This window comes from Panthera uncia, chromosome B1 (assembly GCF_023721935.1).
Source record: "Panthera uncia isolate 11264 chromosome B1, Puncia_PCG_1.0, whole genome shotgun sequence".
NCBI classification, from domain to species: Eukaryota; Metazoa; Chordata; class Mammalia; order Carnivora; family Felidae; genus Panthera; species Panthera uncia.
The window spans coordinates 163,066,114-163,088,698 of record NC_064811.1 but is presented as its reverse complement, the minus strand read 5'-3'; the positions used below and the strand labels follow the sequence as shown (position 1 = coordinate 163,088,698).

Below are 22,585 nucleotides of genomic sequence, written 5' to 3'. Positions count from 1 at the left end.
CAATCCCTATCAAAATACCACCAGCAATTTTCACAGAACTAGAACAATTCCTAAAATCTGTATGGAACTACAAAAGACTCTAGAGAGCAAAAGCAACCTTGAAAAACAAAAACAAAACTGGAGGCATCACAATCTCTGACTTCACGTTATGTTACAAAGTTGTAGTAATCAAAATAGTATGGTACTGACACCAAAATCAAAACACAGATCAGTATAACAGACTAAACAGCCAAGAAATAAACCCACAATTATATGATCAATTAATCTTTGACAAAACAGGAAAGAATGTGTGATGGGAAACACAGGCTCTTCAACAAATGATGTTGGGAACACTGGACAGCAACATGTAAAAGAATGAAAGTGGACCACTTTCTTACACCATATAGAAAAATAAACTCAAAATAGATTAAGAACCTAATATGAGATGTGACTCTGTAACAAATCCTAGAAGAGAGCACAGGCAGTAATTTCTCTGACTTTGGCTGTAGTAACATCTGTTTAGATATGTCTCCTGAGGCAAGAGAAACAAAAGCAAAAACAAACCATTGGGACTACATCAAAATAAAAATCTTCTGCATAGCAAAAGAAACAACCAAGAAAACTAAATGACAACCTACTGAATGGGCAAGATATTTGCAAATGACCTTTCCAATAAAGGGTTAGAATCCAAAATATACAAAGAATTTATAAAACTCAACACCCCAAAAATCCAATAATCTAATTAAAAATGCACAGAAAGGTGAATAGACATTTATCCAAACAAGACATTCAGAGGGCCCACAGACACATGAAAAGATGCTCAATATCACTCATCATCAGGGAGATGCAAATCAAAACCACAATATCACCTCATACTTGTCAGATGGCTAAAATCAAAAACACAAGAAACAAATGATGAGGATACAGAGAAAAAGAACCCTCATGCACTGTTGGTGGGAATGCAGACCAGTATAGCTATTGTGGAAAACAGTACTGAGGTTCCTCAAAAAATTAAAAATAGAACTACCCTATAACCCAATAATTGTACTACTGGGTATTTACCCCTAAAATACAAAAACACCAATTCAAAGAAATATGTGTATCCCTATGTTTATTGGAGCATTATTTACAATAGCCAAATTATGGAAGCAGCCCAAGTATCCACCGAAAGATGAATGGATAAAGATGTGGCATGTATACAAAAGAGAATATTATTCAGCCATAAAAAAGAAAGAAATTTTGCTATTTGAAACAGGATGTATCTAGAGAGTATAATGCTAAGTGAAATAAGTCAGAGAAACACAAATCCTATGATCTCACTCATATGTAGAACATAAGAAATGAAACAAATAAACAAAGGGGAAAAAAAGAGAGAGACAAACCAACAGACAGACTCTTAACTATAGAGAACAAACAAATGTTTACCAGAGGGAATGTAGCTAAGGGGATGGGTGAAATAAATGAAGGGGATTAAGATTACACTTATCTTGATGAGCACTGAGTAAGATATAGAACTGTTGAATCACTGTATCATATACCTGAAACTAATATAACACTACATGTCAACTATACTGGAATTAAGATTAAAAAAATGATTTTTAGATTACTCAAAAATAATTTTAAAAAATTAAAAGGGAGTTACTTTTGAACTTCTTAGATCAAAGTATGATATAAATGTCTTGATCCAAAATAATTTAAGTATGAAAGTTTTCCCTTGTCTACATTACTATTAGGACACAACATCCTGATTAACACCTTCATTTGTATAAAATCACTAGGGCTTCCAGATACTAAAGTTATTTAACAGAATAACTCATTGTAAAATGAATTACTGTGATTTATCTTTTTTTTAATGGAAATAAAATAATTTTACCTCAAGGTAAAAAGTATTTAAAAATAAGACAAGCACTCTTTTCTTTAGAATACAAGGCAAATTTAAAAAGTAAGTAATATAAGGGAATTATAATTTTTCTTCCTGGAGGACTCTAATGTTAGCAAATAAAAACTCAGGGAGAATGATAACAAAAGAGAAAATGAAAAAGAAAACTTAAATGCAGGGCAATAAATTACATTCATAAGCTAAAGGTGGCTCATTTAAATCAGTCTATGTTAAAAGAAAAACACTCTGGAGTCACAATAAAACTACCCTTTTGAGATGGCCATTTCCTACACAGCAACATACGAAACATTTTAACAAATCCTGGCTTTGTCACTACAGTGTGTAACTTTGGATCCCTTAGTGAATGCTTCTTGACTTTATTTTCCTCATGTACAAAATGAGAATGTTGGTCTGGAGTGGTACTTAAAATTTTAAGTACAGATACATCTAAATAATATTAACCAGTATTTCAAATATATATTAATAAAAAATACAGGTGGGGCTGCTTTGGTCATTTAAAATAGGCATGATGCTTCTGGAAACTAGAAGTGGGTTCCTGTTATCATCCCTCTTTCCCCTTACATCTCCTAGGGAGGCTCCTAACCCTAGGGCTCCATGAAATGCAGTTAGAAAGCCAAAGGTCTAAAACCTCTTTAGGTCTCTCCAGTTATAGCATTCCATGATGGTATAATCTGATTTCTTCTAAGCCTCTAAAATCAACATTAAGATGCCTCCCATGTAAGTAAACGTTGTCCTATAAATTTTGTAGCGGCATCATCTTTCTTATTAACCATTGTCTAAACTACACAATTGTAGGCTGATCTTTTAGGAAATGCAGTTCCTTGCACTGTTTTTATTGCTCTTTCTATATAGCCTTTTATGTGAACTTCATTACCTATAAGTAGTATGTTCAACAAAGGAGGATATAAATGGACAAATCCAGAAATGTATCATTTCCTTAAAGAGGTTACATTCTAATGGAACATTCCTACAAATAACTACAATGGGTAGTAGAAACTGATGATATCATCAGATAAAGTAAAATGGATGTTTAAGGGCTGAGATTATTTCTGGTTATGAGCTGAGCTATAAAGAATGTCAGGCTTTGTACATAAAATATTGGTACAGATGTAGATTCTAAGCAGAGGTTACTTCATGAACATCAGCAAAAAGGCAGGGAGCCATGGGACAAGTACAAGGATCTGTACATGGTGGTAACAGTTGAAATGTAGGCTGTATAAAGACAAATACTGGAGAGAAAAAAGATTACTGGCAGAATGTGAAGAGGCTAAATGAAGTTTTAGAGCAGAGGAGTGCTTCAGTAAAGTAAAAGCAAAAAGAGGCTTGAGATGGATGTACATGTTAGGATGAAAAAGTATGAATGCCTGATTCAGACTGCAGCAGCAGGAATGGAGAAGAAAGGTGCTGTATGGAACCATTTCCACAGTAGCGAAAGAGGTAGCATGGAAAGAGTCAAAGCTAATGTAGAGGCCAAAACCTAGGTAAGTAAGGAAATACTGGTGTTGTTAATAGAAATGGAGAATATATGACAAAGTTCAGAGACAGATGAAAAGGGTTAAGTAGAATGGAAATGTCCTGCAGGAAAGTGAAAATGTTGAATTGAAAAAGAGGTCAGATCTGTATAAATACTTGGAAAAAATTTTTACAGACATGGAAGGTGAAGTTTTAAAAATGAATATAAGATTGCTGAAAAAAGGACTTAGTGAAAGAAGACAATTCTAAGTGCTGATCCATGTAAGGTACCAACATTAATAGATAATAGGAAAACAATGAGAGAAAGTGTGATTGGAGAGGTACCAGGAGAACTGGGTGAACACAGTGGTTCTATATAATTATATACATGCACATACTTATGTGTATACTTTAGTTCTTGATCTGAAGAATCACATAAATTGATATACAGCAGGGTTTTCTAAAGTGTGTTCTAAAAAAACATTAGTTTTAGTAGCTGTTAAAAGGTACTTCATGATCAAAACAGGACTCAATTATTCAGAAGATGGGGATAAGATGGTTCTTTATATCCTGTAGAATTCAGAGTACATCACACACTGACCCATAAACCCTTTTTGTTTTTTATCTTCTAGATACAGCAGTATCTAGCAGTAACAGGAAGTCACCTTGAGAAACAAGGATAAATAGTAAAATTTGAAAATTCACATAATATTAAAACTGGAAAGGAAAGCTCTGATCATTTCATCCAATCTTTTCACTTTATAGGTGAAGAACATTAATTATATGATATACTACTGTGGGTGATAAAGAATACATGTGGATATAAAAGCATATGAACAAGAGAGAGACAAAAAGGTAAGGGAAAAATAGAAATTACAGCTTTAAAAGATACAATATTAGTTACCATTCGAGGGATAATTTGCTTTATGTTTAGTGTTTTAGAACATTTCACAGTGTCATCCTGAGGGTTATATGAAGTTCAATAATCACTCATCAGACAAAAGAAGAAACTGAGGCCTAAGGTTAATATGACTAGTGACCCAGCTAGTACATGGAAGAGCTGGAATTCAAACCCAAATCTCTCTAATTCTGGAACCTGGGCTCCAGAACACAACACTCTTTTGACAAGGGGGCCAAGAAGAGTCCAGGTCTTAGGTTCATTCCCATGCCTGCCCATGGATAGGGTCTGAGATAAGATTCTTTCTTATCATCAGGGAAATGCAAATCAAAATCACAATAAGATATCACCTCACACCTGTCAGAATGGCTAAAATGAAATACTCAAGTTTGATCAAAAAAATAAAAAACAAGTTTTGAGGAGGATGTGGAGAAAAAAGAAACCACATGCATTGTTGGAGAAATGTAAACTGGTACAGCCACTGTGGAAAACAGTATGGAGGTTCCACTACTGGGTATTTACCCAAAGAATACAAAAACACTAAATCAAAAAGATATATGTGGCCCTTTATTTATTGCAGCATTATTTACAATAGTCAAATTATGGACGCAGCCCAAGTGTCCACTGATAGATGAATAAAGAAGATGTGGTATATATATTATTCAGCCATAAAAATGAATGAAGTCTTCCACTTGCAATGACATGAATGGATCTAGAGGGTATAATGCTGAGTGAAATAAGCTGGATGAGAGAAAGTCAAATACCATATGCTTTAGCCATATGTGGAATTTAGAAATGAAACAAATGAACAAAGAATGAAGAGATAAACCAAAAAATAGACTCTGAACTATACAGAACAAACTGATGGTTACCAGAGGGGAGGTAGCTGGGGAGGTGGGTGAAACAAGTGATGTGGATTAAGGAGTACACTTATCATGATAAGCACTGAGTAATGCACAGAATTGTTGAATCACTATATTGTACACCTGAAACTAACACAATGCTACATGTTAACTGTAGCATCTTCTGGATGCAACAGTATACTTTCCACAGGAAGTCACCTTGAGAAACAAAGTTAAGTACAATGGAATTAAAATAATTTTTTTTCTTGCACCAAATTGTCACTATACATAAATATAAATAAAAACATACTATAACAATTTTCATATATAAAAAATTTAGATTTACAAAACAGATCCTCAGGACTACATTTATTTGTTTTTTAAAATAACTTATAAAAGAATCTTCAAATATCTCTCCCCTGTATGAACATACTTACATTTCATTTTTATTAATTTTCTGTAGAGGAGATATTCTGCATCGGTCCAGATACGCCTTTAATATTTCAGCAAGATACTAAGCATATAATTTATGAAATTTTTCTAGGAAACCCACTTTCATTCATGAGAGATATATCCAAAAATGATCACTTTGGAACATAGGCCATGAATTCTTATTATTTTAATGAATTTTCCTTGAAATGACACAATGTCTTTGAGTCTCATGACATATATAAATAGAGAAACATATGCCATCACATATACTTGCAAATATTAGTCTCAAATCAAACTTTGAATCCCTAATTTCAAATAGTACCATATAACCTTACAATTAGTGCAAACAGTTTAAGTAGTACATTTTCATTCATTCTAGCTTATTATATGTGAGACATATGTAATCAATTGCTAAACTACTTTTATCCAGTGTACAGATGAAAGAATAAGATTTATCCCTAAGTTAAGATTCTATAAACCTAAGGTCATTGCAGATTGCTATGCTAGGCCACATGGTAGAAAAATAGGTATGAATACTTAATATCGGTAAAATAAAAAATAAACTTCATATGTAGTTCTAATTAAAAAACATATTTTGACCTAATTTCTGGACAACAATTAAAAATTTAGTAGAAAAGTTTTTTAAGTTAAATTCCTAACTGTTGCATTGATGAGTGAAAATTCAGAAGAGTTATGGTATTATTGATCTACCAGTACTGATCTACACCTAAATTAGGTGTAATTTATCTATAATTTTATTTCCCAAAGTATGTATCTTGAAACACTACATTATACTGTCAAAAAGGTTCAGAAAACATTGCACATTTCATTCCTCTTGGAGACTTGCATTGTATAAACTCTTGGAAATTCTGCAGTTACAAAAATAATGTAGATTTATTTAATCCATCATTTCTCAAGTTTATCAATATCTTGGTATTATTAGTGTGATTGGAAATGGGATTGATGATAGGAAGGAAGGGATTAAAACAAACAGACTGTACCAAAATCATTGGTATTGTATTGTGGAATATATGTGATTTTATCAGATTTTCTTTCTTAGAAGGATATATTAAGAAGATAACTGTCTCTAGGCATAGCAACTAGACTAAATGCAAAATAGGCACATGTTGGGTACCAAGAAAAAGACATGGGATACTCAGAGTTTACTTAGGTTTTATACAAAGTACGTTAGACACTGGTGTAAAATGAAAACTGGACATGCATATTTTATCCTCTAGGATCACATCTAAAGTGTAAGGAAAGACAGTAAAAAGAATAAGCAGTTCATTTATTAAAATGCTGACATCCAGCATACTTACACTGCCCATTCAAGCTTCTCATTCTTAATTGAGTTGTACAGAGCCTGTAAAGACAGAAAATAAGATGGAATTATTCTTTTCGTACTGTTCCATATTTTTAATCCAGCAAATGACCAAAGCCAAAAGGCTTGACTGAGTAGCAAGCAACTCCCAAGCCCTTTGTTGGCCACCCTGCTGGTTCTACAAAGATGAGGAATACACAAGGTGAGGCAAACAAGCATAGGGTAAGCAGTATTTTGTGAAACAGATTTTTCACAAAGTAAAAAATGGCTTTTATAAATAAGACACACAACACTGTATGACATTTTAGTAAATATTAGGATATAATTAAAGTTAGACCATGTACTCTATTCTTCTTATTCAAAATATGGTCTTGTAGTTTCTTTTTTTAAGTTTTTGTTTTTTTTTTTTTTTTCAACGTTTTTTATTTATTTTTGGGACAGAGAGAGACAGAGCATGAACGGGGGAGGGGCAGAGAGAGGGAGACACAGAATCGGAAACAGGCTCCAGGCTCCGAGCCATCAGCCCAGAGCCTGACGCGGGGCTCGAACTCACGGACCGCGAGATCGTGACCTGGCTGAAGTCGGACGCTTAACCGACTGCGCCACCCAGGCGCCCCAAAATATGGTCTTGTAGTTTCACTAGTTTAGATACTTAAGTGTGCATACCTTTTTCACTAATGTAATAAGTAAAACTGTTTTCATAAAAATTTAACGAGCAAGATACATTTGAGGAGGACTAAAGCCAGATTATGGAAAACCATCTTAGAATAATTTCAGAGTTTTTATACCAATGACTTAAGCAGTTTTTAGCAGTCTAACTTCATAATTGTGCTTTACAGTTAGTATTACATTGGTGTGAGGTGGTGGAGAGGAAAGACAGAAAACTTCCTTAGAGCCTGGGCAATAATAATGACAGTTGGCTTGATCATCTCTGATTCTCCAAGCTCTGGCATTATATATAAGGTCCTTGTAATCAAGTTGTTCCACCATGATAACTACCCAAGAAAATGCTACTCCACATCTCTATTTCCTTAATTTTGAGTAAGATGTTGTAAAGAAAACACAGATTTCTAAGCCACCACAACAAATTATACTGAAGAAAAGGAAATGTGCAGGATAACATTAGAATGATGTCAGAACATTTTTCCTCAAAGAAGGACTTGAACCTATTCAATTCAGCAGATTCAGTACAAATATATTTAGGTTACAGGTTTTATATTACTTAAGATTTAACACACATACCCTTAGCCAGTATTCACAGACTCTGTGGGAGTTCTGCCTAGTAGCTACAACAGTCAGTTTAATTAACTACTGGATAATTATGAAGCTAATAAAAACTAGGAGACATTTCATCATTACCAGGATGTGGTAAAATGTGTCCTCAAATGCAAAAACTCATAGAACATTAAATTAAAATAAGGGGTAAACTGAGGTACAAAGACCATGCTGTAAATTGGATATTCTTTTTGAAGAACTCAAATTTACTAAAGAACTACAACAATCTATTGTTTAGCAAAATGTCTCATGAGGTTGCACTTATTTAGAAGTGCAGAGAGAGTAGATGTCTAACTCAAGCCTCAGGAGACTCTTGATAGATAGATGTCCTTTAAATGGATTCCACTACTCGCATTAGCCATTTTGAACCCACAAGTAATGGTGAGTTGAGAAACTGCAACTGAAAAGAGATCATTAAAGGTTCTTTATATACTATCACACTCAATACTACCTAGAGTAATTTAACAATGTAATAAAGATTAAAAAAATCTATTCATAAAGGTAGATAGCTGAAAATGATATCCAAGCATCTAAAACTTTTCTAATACATTTAATTCTGTCCTAGAACAAGTTTTTCTTTCAAATTTTTTGCCCATGAGAATATTTTGCTTAATGAGATACTGAGTTCTTAAATAGAAAATTCTTGTTCAGCTGCATATCATGCAACAAAAATCTATCATAAAGTATCTTGAAAAATTCAACAAACTTACCATAGTGTGGTCTTCTCCCAGTGTATATATTATCTGGAAAATATTATATAGCATATAACATATGCTATATAATGCTAATAACATATATATTATATAGACAAATCTAAAAGGTAGATGCTATCCTTATCCTTTTCAATTGCAAAATTACAAAGGGATTTTCTTGAATCTTTCTGGTGCTTTATAATGGCACACTATTGTACCAAAAAAAGGAAATTATGCTTTGCAAATGTATCAAACACTTCTATATCCTTCATCACAACTTCCTATCCTTTTATTTACTTAGCTTAGTTAAGAACTGAATTCCTTTGGGGCACATAGGTGGCTCAGTCAGTTGAGGTCCAACCCTTGATTTTGGTTCATGTCAGGATCCCAGGGTCCTGCAATAGAGCCCCTTGTCAGGCTCTGTGCTGACAGCATGGAGCTTGCTTGGTATTCTTTCTCTTACCCTCTCTGCCCCTTTGCTGCTTGCACTCTCTCTCTCTCTCTCTCTCTCTCAAAATAAATAAATAAACATTCTAAAAATAAATAAAACTTAAGAAAAAAAAGAATTCAATTCCCTTGGTTCCTCCTTATCTTTAGCTCCACAGTCATCCCTTTCGTTCCTGTGTATCCTAGACCCCACGCTCTATCACAGCAACAAATCTTGTTTTTATTAATTACCTTCAAGTTCTTTGTCCCACTGCCTCTCTGTTGTACCTAAAGAGAAAGATTGAAACTCTTGACCAATCCTACTCTGACTTCTCCACATTTATATCCCCTGTATTAGTTAAGGTTTCTTTAGTTTAAAATACACATACCAAAACTCTAACTACCTTAAGCATGAGGAGGACCATAAAAAGACATGGATGGAGCTGGCCTCAGGGACAAAGGTATTTAACTCTCAAGTATTTTCCTCATTCCACCTCAAACATCTCCACTCCTTGTTTCTTTACTACACAAAAACCATGTCTACAACAAGCAACACTCATGTGTATCTTTCATGACTCTCAACAAGAGATAACAGTTCTTTTTCCTAACTTCAGTTTGAAAAGATTGTAATTGGTGTGGTTTAGATCACCTGTCCTCCCCTAATACATGTGGTGAGATGAGGTATAATGATTGGGACTATCCCTGGAGTCAGTGAGGCTGGGGTATGTATTAAAGAGGGGGTAGTATAGATGTAGCCACTAGTGTGTAATCCTCCTGAGCTTTAAAGCCTCCCCTATTTGTATATAACTAATTCAGCAATAATAGAGAAAATTAAACAACAGCACAAATTAATGCCACTGAATATTCATCATCTCAAACTTTAGGAGAGACTTCATTCAATAGCCTCCTGACTTTTTGCCATCTTCCTTAAAATGTATCTGCACTGGCATCTATCCTTTTTTGCCTTTCTGATGGTAATTAAAGGGATATCCTGTCCCTACAAGGCTAGGCATCTATCACTGGTCCTGACAGTTCCCTTGCGGTAACATCTCCTCCTTTATTAGCTTCTTTCTATCAGCTTTGAAACATATGCAAGTCTCTCCAAACCCCACTTCCGTAATTTAGTTACCACCCTTTGTTCCTCAGCCCCTTTTTAAGCCAAATTTCTGAGAGAAGTTTCCACAATTCATATAACCAACTCAGGCAATCTAGCTTTCATCTCTGTTCTTCCACTGAAAGTGAATTACAATAAATGCACCAACTTCCTTCACATTAAACTCAAGGCCACTTTTTAGTGTTCCTGAATCACTTTGCCTGTTAGCAGCAGTGAATACTCTCAAATGTTTTCTTCCTTATTTTGTGACACAATACAGTCTCTTGAATTTTCTCCTCTTTGGATAATCCCTATTACTCATATCTTCCTCATCTTACTCCTTAAATGTGGGTGAGCCTAAGGGTTTATCTGAAGCCAATGTAAACTCTTGTGAACATTAGATCCATATGTCAGATGCACTTGGATGTTTCCAAAGCACTACAAACTCAGTAAAAATGAACTAGAGAATGAAGACCTCACAGTGGAAATGTACTCTCCATCTTAGTAAACTGTGTCAGTAGAAAATATATAATTTTTTGAGTGTGAAAACACTACACTATATATAGTCCAAGGAGAGGTAGCTTACAGTAATATAAAATATATCCAAGTCCAAATCCTAGGACTGCCAGAATTTTTCTATCAACAGTTTCATGTAAAAATACTATTATATTCCTATCATACAAGCAAGAAAGCTCCAGGTTTAAATCATATTTACTGCCAATCTTATATCAGCCTGCTAATGGCATAGGAAAAAGCCTTTTAGTAATAATATTTTCAGGAATAATCGTTAAAACTCTCTAATTTCCACTCAAACAACAGAATGGAATTTCACAGCTGACAGGGGCCTTAGAGATCATAAAACAAATTTTTCCTTTTATCGATTAAAAAAAATGAAGTCCAATGTTAATTTCTCTCAAGGTCCTTTAGCTGTTTTTCACAAACTCTGACTCAGAAATCACATTTCTCTCAGAAATCAATTGACTATATTCAGCTAGCTACATTCTCTCTTATCAACTAACTAAAACTAACTACATTCTACCAAAGTTTACAACATTGTAAATAACTGGCTTGTCAAGGCCCATGTGAAAAGGTAATAAGGCTGTGGCTCTCTTACAATACATTCAATAATGGTGGTCACCGTAATATTCTATTCTTAAAGGATGAACTTAAAGGACACATTCTTGAAATGCCTTTGCTGGTGAGATGATGGGTTTGCCACATTCATTCTATAGTCTCAGTCCACTCATGACTAAAGGTATCTGCCATATAAATGGCTGAAACTGGAGATGTAGTCTACAGCTCAGGAAAATAATTTATCCCTAGTTATGGGAAGGGTTATTTGACTTAGCTCCAAGACAGCAAAGCTTGTGGGCAAACTTTCACTGTCATGAAAGGCTATTATATCCCTGTGGACATGAATTGATAGGGAAAAATCAACCTTAATGGGTTAAAGCAGCCCATATAAATTATATGCTTGAGGTGATAACCAGTTGTGGTGGACTAAATATCGTACCCCCAAATGATGTTCAGGTGCTAATCCCTGGAACCTGTAAATATTTCTGTATATGGCAAAAAGATTCAAATGTGATTAACTTTATAAACATTTCTGCATATAGCAAAAAGATGAGATGGGGAGGGTATCTGGGTTGGGTGGTGTCTATAGAAGAACATGGCAGAGGAAGATTTAAGGAATATAGAAGAAGAGAAGGCAATGTGAAGATGGACACAGAAATTGGGAGTGATATAGACACAAGTGAAGGAATGCCAGCAACCGTCATAAGCTGGAAGAAGCTGGAAGAGAGTCTCGTAGACTCTCCTGAGGGAGTGCAGCCATGTTGACACCTTGAGACTTCTGGACTCCAAAATTATAAAAAGATAAATTTCTATTGTTTTAAGACACCAAAGTTTGTGGTAATTTGTTACAGCAGCCCTAGGAAAACTAATACACAAAGGTATAAATGGAAGACAGATATCTGAACAAAGAATGATCGTACACACAGATGGATTTTCAGAAACATTTTCAGGGTCAATCCCTAGGTGAAACATATTCTTTTACCATAGCAGTCTCAACTGAAAGTGTAAGGGTGCACACCAGAGTAAGTCCAGGAATTTTTTAAAAAATATTGATTAATGAGCTCCATCCCAGATCTACTGAATCAGATTCCTAATTGAGAAAATACATAAATATTTCCAAATGCTCTACTTGTGACTCTGATATGAACCCCTTGTTAAAAACCACTGCTTTCCAAGTAAACCTATCTTTTCTCTAAGTGAAATTCCTGCAACTTAACCCAGGAGCTAGCAAACAATCAAATATCTAAACTGAGACTAAACAAAAGCAGAATGATTCTTCAAATTTGAAAGTTCATTAAATTTTAAGAATGAGAAAGCAAAAGTAAATTGCTTAAATTACAGAGATCAAGGTATCTTGGTCTAAATTTACTTTTTAAGTCTTTGTTCCTAACTTTTGAGTATTTCTCATTGAGATACAAAATGCAGTTTTATTCAAGGCTTAGCACCATCACTGACAACCCAGGCATGGTTCTGTGAAGTTTTCCCCATTACCATACATTATGTAACACTGAGTTTCTTCCTCTTTCTCTCCCTCCCTCTCCCTCTATCACCACCACCCTTCACCCCCGCCCCAGCACATTTTGCAATCTATGATATTCACGTATTTTGGTTCGATCATCTCTCAACTCCAAAGATTTTTTTTTTCCTATGTGTTCTTTCAATTATTATGAAAAGTACGAAGGATAAATTGGATAGCTTCCAATTTCCTTTAGTGAGACTGGCAGTGACCACAGAAAAATTTGTACCCAGGAAGAATCAGGACACTATCAACACCATGGGTATCTTTTCCAAGTGTAATGCTTCATGCAGATATTCAGATCAAAATGATTTTTGAGTATAAAATTAAATATGCACTGCTCTGGATGTTATTATCAAAGAAAGACTGTGTTTAAAAAAGACATTATTTAAAAACCAATGATACAACTAGTTACCAAATCAATTTCAAATTGTTTAGGAAAACTTAAAATATGTTAAAGCAATGGTGCTTTAATTTTTTTCTTCTCTATGCCTTAAAATAACATTGAAAAATTGCATTATACCCCCCCCCCATTAGAGGCTTCCCTAAAATTGGTACTTAAAATGACTTTTTGTTTGCGCCCTCTACTCCTGGAGGTTTTCACACCTATGTAATGCACCAAATAAGATTATGAGTGAGAGCTATGCCCTCCCTCTCCTCCTTTTTTTAAGTGGCAGAAGGCAGCTGTCAAGCAGAGATGACAAAGTATAAACAGCCTGAAGCTTTGACCACAAAGCATTCATAGGTAGATCCATTTTAAGGATGAGTACTAAAGATGAGTTTCTTGAAATTGATTCCCTTTAAAATACTTGTGTTCCTGTATTCACTAGCCAGTTTTCACGGAGCCAGGTTTAAAGAACACTACTTTATTTTATTTTTATTTTTTATTTTTTATTTTTTAATATATGAAATTTACTGTCAAATTGGTTTCCATACAACACCCAGTGCTCATCCCAAAAGGTGCCCTCCTCAATACCCATCACCCACCCTGCCCTCCCTCCCACCCCCCATCAACCCTCAATTTGTTCTCAGTTTTTAACAGTCTCTTATGCTTTGGCTCTCTCCCACTCTAACCTCTTTTTTTTTTTTTTTTTTCCTTCCCCTCCCCCATGGGTTTCTGTTATGTTTCTCAGGATCCACATAAGAGTGAAACCATATGGTATCTGTCTTTCTCTGTATGGCTTATTTCACTTAGCATCACACTCTCCATTTCCATCCACGTTGCTACAAAAGGCCATATTTCATTTTTTCTCATTGCCACGTAGTATTCCATTGTGTATATAAACCACAATTTCTTTATCCATTCATCAGTTGATGGACATTTAGGCTCTTTCCATAATTTGGCTATTGTTGAGAGTGCCGCTATAAACATTGGGGTACAGGTGCCCCTATGCATCAGTACTTCTGTATCCCTTGGATAAATTCCTAGCAGTGCTATTGCTGGGTCATAGGGTAGGTCTATTTTTAATTTTCTGAGGAACCTCCACACTGCTTTCCAGAGCGGCTGCACCAATTTGCATTCCCACCAACAGTGCAAGAGGGTTCCTGTTTCTCCACATCCTCTCCAGCATCTATAGTCTCCTGATTTCTTCATTTTGGCCACTCTGATTGGCGTGAGGTGGTATCTGAGTGTGGTTTTGATTTGTATTTCCCTGATAAGGAGCGACGTTGAACATCTTTTCATGTGCCTGTTGGCCATCCGGATGTAAAGAACACTACTTTAAAGAACGTATGTTCACAAGCAATGTCATAAACATTTATTTCTAGTTCTCATTCAGGGTGACAGAAGCATGCTTTGAGTTTGGTTTTTTCCACATCTATAGTCAGATCAATTTTTGGGGGTCCAGTCATCATGTAAACAGAATCAAAATCTATGTCTTGGACAATTAACTTAACCTTCTGTTGTGGTGTACTTATGAACCCAGCCAGCAATGGCAGAAATATCTAACCATCAACCGTCTGACTCAATTGAGTAGACATGCCAGTAAAAACCCATAACAGACACTAGAAAACTAATTTAAAGACACTTGTGTTATTGGAAGGGAATCTGAAGTATAATTAATATGTATAATTCATCACACAATGAACAGTTTTGAGTACATTCTATAGGCTAGAGTGACATTATGCTAGGTTCAAATAAATACATTCTGCCTTCAGGAGCTTCTTATGTGAGGGTGACAAAATGTGTTACTAAACCTGACTGAACTTTACCTAATGGAGAATTAGTCAGTTAACAAAGTCAACTAACTCTACTTCCTACTTACAACGTGCAATATGTTTTCACACATGCAGTGTCTAATATCTGATGCTGTATGTATTTTCTTCATAGAAAAATTTTATAGAAAGAAAACAGATCCAATCTCAGGTTCTAAGAATTTATTTATTTTTTAAAATTTTTATTTATTTTTTAAATTTACACCCAAGTTGCATATAGTGCAACAATGATTTCAGGAGTAGATTCCTTAATGTCCCTTATGCATTTTGCCCATCCCCCTGGGTTCTAAGAACTTAAAGTTTGGGGGGTGATTAATTTGTCTTTTTAACACAGATCATTGCATTTACTTGGTCTTCATTTTCTAAATCTGCAATATGAGAAGGCTCTAAAAGGTTATCCTTTTTGGTCCCCTTCTAGATCTACCATTCTATGATTCTAGTTGAAAAAGATCTCAGAAGTCACCTGGTCAAACTCTCAAACTAGTTCTTTCCCTAGTTTCTGCCCCTTTTTCCTGTGTCCCCCACTATTTTTTTCCCATATGTCAGGCATTACTCCTATATATTAATGAATGAACATTTTTAAACTTCATATGACAGGAATAAAAAAGGGAGAGAGGGAGAAAAAGATGGAAGAGGGAGAGAGAAAGAGAGACAGATTTGATTCTCTAAGGGGGAGGAGGGGCACATGGGGCTTGCGTGATTGCCTGTTGTCAAATGTATCTTTGTGAGCTAAGATAGAAACCCCTATTCCTTCATTATACTGAAGGGTAAAAAATGCAGCGAAAGATAATACTAAATAGGCACAAAAACAGATGTGGTGAGCAGCTCTTGGAGGTACCACTAAACCAAACATGAAAGTAAATAAAATTTTAACTGCTAATTATCGTTTGTACTAATGCAATACTCCAAATAAATACACACACACACACACGCGCACGCACACACACACACACACACACACACACGTATATTCATTCATTCATTTTGAGGGAAAGGTTGGTCAATAAAATGTCAAGAGAATTTATATGGAACACATTCCTCCTAAAGTGCCTTTACTACATCTTGCAATTGCTTTCCATTTGACTGGTTGTTGTGTCTTCAGGAAAATTTCTTAAATATGCTAGTACAAATAATGTGATTGCAAATGTAAGCAAAAAAAAATACTAAGTAGCCACTAAGTTCCTTTTTTTAAGTTGAGGCATAATTGACAGATAACATTATATTAGTTTCAGGTGTACAATATAATGATTCAATATCTGTACTAAGTTCCTCATTAAGCAAAAATTTTAAGTAGAATTATTTTCTACTTGCTAAAATTGCAAATATATCCCTTAACATAATAAGGGCCATAAATGACATGTACACAGCTAACATAATATTCAACAGTGAAAAGCTCAAAACTTTTCCTCTAAAATCAAAAACAAGGATGTCTACACTTGCCACTTTTATTGACCATAGTCAATATTGACCATAGTCACTTCTGGGTGGAAGTCCCACCCAGAGCAATTAGAAAAAGAAATAAAAGGCATCCAAATTGGGATTTAAAAAAAAAAAAAAGAAGTGAAACTATCATTATTTGCAGATGAAATGATATGATATCTAAAAAAATCCTAAAGACTCCACCAAAGAAACTATTTGAACAAATAAAAAAATTCAGTAAAGCTGCAGGATACAAAGTCAATATATTAAACTCTGTTGTGTTTCTATAAACTAATAACAAACTATCAGAAAAAGAAATTAAGAAGACAATTCCATTTATGATTGAATAAAAGAGTTTACTACCTAGGAATAAATTTCACCAAGAAGGTAAAAGGCCTGTATACTGTAAACTGTAAGATACCAATGAAAGAAACTGAAAAAGACACAAATAAATGGAAAGATATTATGTGCTCAGGGATTGGAAGAAAGCTGTTAAATGTTCATTGTCCCAAAGCAATCTACAAATTCAGTGTAATCCAAATAAAAGTTCCAATGGCATCTTTCACAGAAGTAGAACAAAGAATCCTAAAAGATGTATAGCACCACAAAATACCTCAAACCACAAAATACCTCAAAGAGCCAAAATATCTTAAGAAGAACAGTTAGAGGCATCATACTCCCTGATTTCAAACTATGTTACAAAGCTATAGTAATTAAAACAGTTACAACACTGGCATAAAAACAGATTCACAGATCCATGGAATAGAAAGCCCAGAAATAAACACACACATATACGTTCAATTAATGTATGATAAATGAGCCAATAATATGCAATAGAGAAAGTACAGTCTCTTCAGTAAATGGTGTTGGGAAAACTGGACAGTTACATGCAAAGGAATGAAACTAGACCACTATCTTATACCATACATAAATTAAAAAAAAATTTTTTTTAAGTTTATTTATTTATTTTGAGAGAGACAGAGACAGTATGAGTAGGGGAGGGGCAGAGAGAGAGGGAAAAAGAGAAAGAGAATCCCAAGAAGGCTTTGTACTGTCAGCGCAGAGCTTGATGCAGGGCTCAAACTCACCAAACTGGGAGATTATGACCTGAGCCAAAACTGAGAGTTGGACACTTAATTAACTGAACCACCCAGGTGTCCCTGCACCATACATAAATTTTAACTTAAAATGGATTTAAATTAAATGTATTTAACTGAAAATAAGGCCTGAAATGATAAAACTTCTAGAAGAAAACATAAAGGATAAGCTCCTTGATGTCAGTATTATAAAGAGGTTTTTGGATTTAGCATCAAAAGCAAAGGAAGCAAAAAGCAAAAATAAGTAAGTGAGACTGCATCAAACTAAAAAGCTTCTGTAGAGCAAAAGAACCATCAACAAAATGAAAAGGCAACCTATGAATGGGAAAAAACATTTGTGGATCATCTACGTGATAATGGGTTAATATCCAAAATATAACACAAACAACTCAACAGCCAAAGAACAAACAACAACAACAACAACAACAACAATCCAATGAAAAAATTGGCAGAGGATCTAAACAGCCATTTTTCCAAAGAGGATCTCAATAGTCATTTTTTTTTTCAAATAAGATATAAAGATAGCCAACAGATACATGAAAAGATGTTCAACATCATCAATCATCAGGGAAATATAAATCAATACCACAATGAGATATCATCTTGCACCTGTTAGAATGGCTAGTATCATAAAGACAAGAGATAACAAATGCTGGCAAGGATGTGGAGATAAAGGAACCCTTGTACACTGTTAGTGGGAATGTAAATTGGTACAGCCACTATGGAAAACAGTATGTAGGTTCCTCAAAAAATTAAAACTAGAACTATCCTATGTGTCAGTAATTCCACTTCTGGGTACTGATCCAAAGAAAACAAAAGTACTAAGTAGAAACGATATATTCCGCCCATGTTCATCGCAGCATTATTTACAATCACCAAGGTATGGAAGGAAATAAGTGAAGTGTCTCCTGACAGATGAATGGATGAAGTGTGGTGTATCTATACAATGGAATATTATTCAGCCATAAAAGAGGGAAAACTTGCCATTTGATACCACATAGATGGAATTGAAGGGGATTATGCTAGGTGAAACAAGTCAGACAGAGAAGGGCAAATACTGCATAATATCACATATATGTGGAATCTAAAACAAAAACAAGAACAACAAACAAAAAACCAAGCCCACAGATACAGAGAACAGACTGGTGGTTGCCAGAGGGGCAAGGACTCAGGGTGAGTAAAATGAGTGAAGGAGGTCAAAAGGTACTAACTCCAGTTACAAAATAAGTTATGGGGATACAATGTACAACATGTTGAATATAGTAAATAATACTGCATTGCATATTTGAAAGTTGCTAAGAGAGCAGATCTTAAAATTCATCATCACAAGAAAAAAAATGCTTTGTATATGTAAGGTAACAGGTGTTAACTAATGGTGGTGATCATTTAACAATATATACAAGTATCAAATCATTATGTTGTACACCTGAAACTTATCATAGAGTACACGAATTAGTGGTCAGTAGTTCAAATTATCCTTTGAGATATCACTTCATAATATGTTTCGACTGCTAACTGCATATGACTGCATATACTGCATATACTGCATACTTTGTGTACTTCATATTGATTGTATCACTCTATGGTACAATAACTACAACAAATATTTTATCATATGCTGATGTTAGGGGAAATTTTTAAATAACTTTTAAAACTACTTTTTATAACTCTGAGACAGTATTTTTCTGTATCGTATAATATATAATACCCTATAGGTATTTATACAAAATAGTATAGTTTCATAACTACTTGAGTATAATTCCTATTTGTAACATCAATAGTGTAACAGATGTAACACTTGTAACAATATAGTATAAATAAACTCTTAAAACTACTCACTCATTCATTCATATGTTCAGTCAACAAACATTTACTGAGTATCTATTACCTAACAAATTGTCAGGTATTAAAACAGGCACTGAAAGTCCAGTGGTGAACAACACAGACACAGAACTTAGATGTAGTGGGGGTGGAAACAATACGAAAACAGACAAACACATCAAGATGATTCTGTGATTTTCTGGTAAACTACCACATAATTATTATAAGGTATTTAATATTAAGGTAACTTAAAAAAGTAGCTTTCAACTGATGGCCAAGAAAACCTCTAGGCAAGGAAATTTAATATATGAGTCACAAGACACAGCCACACAAAGATTAAGGTAAGATCAGTGAGACACTCCTTGGCATAATTGAACATGGTGGGTCTGAAAGCCTGTGGTAAGGGCAAATAGGCAGACAGGTCACAAGGGGCTTTTTGGCCAGAAAACACAGAACTTCTGTGGTGTATTGGGCAACTACTGGAAGAGAGACCTGCTCTAATTTCATGTTCTTACTGGTTGCCCTGGTTTCTGTGTGGAGAAAGAACTAGAAGAGAGCAAGGGAAGTGGTAGTAAGATGGGTGGTGTCTGGGTAAGAGATGATGTAACCTGGATTGAGGTGAAGGCAGTGGCAGATTTGGGATGTATCAGGCTGTGGCTCATTTTTACAGGCCTCAAGCACAAATGAAAAATTGGATAAGACAGTTTTAAGAATAGCACCAGAGATACATAGCTACCCATTAGTATTTAAAGTCATTTAAACTAAAAATGAAGTAGATATAGAATATATTGTTAAAGAAAAGGTGCAAAACAGTGCATATGTGTATATATAAATATAAATATAAGCTCACATAGAACATTTCTGAAATACAAAAGAAACTATTGACAATAACTGTCTTTGGAGAGGGCAATTGGGGAAACAAAGTGAGAGAGAATTTTCAATGTATAAATCTGTTCTATTTGAGTGTTTGCCGTACCACATATGCATTACTTCTACAACTAAAAATCTAGATGATACTAGATTTTAAACTCCTTGCACTGTAATCAAGCCTTCTGTCTCTCTTTAGTCACCATAATGCCTCTTAAATTGCCTTGATCATAGTTCATGTTTAAAAAATAACTGTTAAAGGGTGCCTGGGTGGCTCAGTCAGTTGAGCATCTGAATCTTGATTTCAGCTCAGCTCATGATCCCAGGGTCGTGGGATGGAGCCCCTAGCTGGGCTCTGCGCTGAGTGTAGAGCCTGCATACGATTCTCTCTCTGTCCCTCTGCCTCTCTCCCCACATTGTGCTCTCTCTCTCTCTCAAGGAAAAAAGAAAAAAAAAACCTGTTGAGAAGATAAAGACCTCAGTGATGATAATCCTAATATCACAATTATGATGGGAGGTAGCAAACATAATAAAAGGAACAATGGACTAGAAATAGGTAGCCTTGTATCAAACTTGCTTCTTCAATCAGCTATTTGACTTTAGGTCACTAACAATAACGTCTACTTTCTTCATCTGTAAAGACAGTATAACAACACCTACCTCACAGAATTGTGAAGATGATATGTAACCATCAAATAGGAGACCATCAATAGGAAACCATTTGTTTGTACATGTATATGTTTGTACATATATATACATATAGTACTATTTTTGTTACATGCAGTCTATTCCTGTCATCTGCAGATTTTACAGAACACTTAAATTTAAATATCCAGAATCCATCCATCCCATGTCCATTAGCCAAATAATACCCCATGGCAAACATATGCTGGGCACTGGGATAATCACTGGTTTTGAATCAGATTTGCAGCTTGGCATCATAGACAAATTATGCCAACAGCTAACATTTACTGAGTAGTTAACAAGTGCCAAGACCTGTTCCTTATGCATGTCTGACATCATTTACTCTTTATACCACCGCCCATAGGTATTATTCCTATTTTACAGAGAAGGAAAATAGAATACAAAGGGGTTAAGTAAAGTGTTATTTAAATGGCAGATTTCAAAATGGAATCATAGGCAGTATGACTCCAAAGCCTTTTAAATTTTTTCCTTGACCTTTTTTTCCCCCTTAAAAACATAGGCTTTTCATTTCCTATGCCCACCTCTGGGTACACTAACTAGCCAGGGCTATATAATTCCCCAATTCCAAATTTTGAAGGACAAGAGCATACATTCTCTGACCACTCAGACTAGCACACTATTCACTTAAGGATCTTAGAATTTGGCACAGAACTCCAACCTGGATGTCTAACAACATTTTAAGATGCCAAACCAGATGTCAGACAACTGAAATAACACCCTCCATATAGTTGTCATTTATTATGATATAGTTATCATACTATGTGCTGGGCTCTGAACTGAGCACTTAAGTACACTATTTAATTTAACTCTCTACAACAAGTATAATTTACTCCATTTGATCTCAAAGTTGAGGATAAGGCAGATTGTTACTTGCTGCAGTTGTAGGTTGTCAGATCAAATGCAGGATTCCCAATAAACTGTGAAGTTCAGATAAATAATGAATGACTTTTTTAGCATAAGTATATCCCCAAATTTTACATGAGAGATTTTTATACTAAATATTATAATTTATCTGACATTCAAATTTAACTGGGTTTTCTGTATTTTTATTTGCTAAATATGGCAACGTTACCCCAGGGACAGAGTTATTACTAAATGGCAAAATTGGAACTCAAACATAGGACTAATCTGACTCCAGAGCCCATATGTTTATTTACCACTTTACACTTTCTTCTTTGTCCTTCCCCAAATGAACTTGCCATGATCATGTCAAAAAACTCCTCAGACAGGTTATGTATCCCGGGTAGAAGAGTTATTCTCACTAAACTATAGATGGAAAGACTGTTACGTATATTTTAAAAGGAACCTCCATTTTCAAACCAATGTAGGCATTAAAAACTATTATCCAAAAACATGTAGATGTGATTTAATGTGGCAATCCTTAGAGCCAGATAGCTTGGCAAAAGTTAATGTAACTATGCTTTTAGTGAATCACCACCTTCTTCAGCAAATGTAACTATTTTCTAACCTGTATAAATGTCATGATTTTCAAATTCATTGCATTTATAATTATCTCCTGACTTTGGTTTTAATTCTTATACCCTAATCCTCTGGCACTATAA

General features: G+C 34.8%; 1 protein-coding gene across 10 annotated transcripts in view; it reads right to left on the bottom strand.

The window, feature by feature from the left end:
• Window positions 1–22,585, bottom strand: part of PSD3 (pleckstrin and Sec7 domain containing 3) — a 796,552-nt gene that overhangs the window by 217,232 nt on the left and 556,735 nt on the right. For all 10 annotated transcript variants that reach the window (XM_049632446.1, XM_049632450.1, XM_049632452.1 and 7 more), the window contains one exon: window positions 6,823–6,866. In XM_049632446.1, the coding sequence (XP_049488403.1) occupies window positions 6,823–6,866 (44 nt within the window). The remainder of the gene's footprint in view (window positions 1–6,822; window positions 6,867–22,585) is intronic.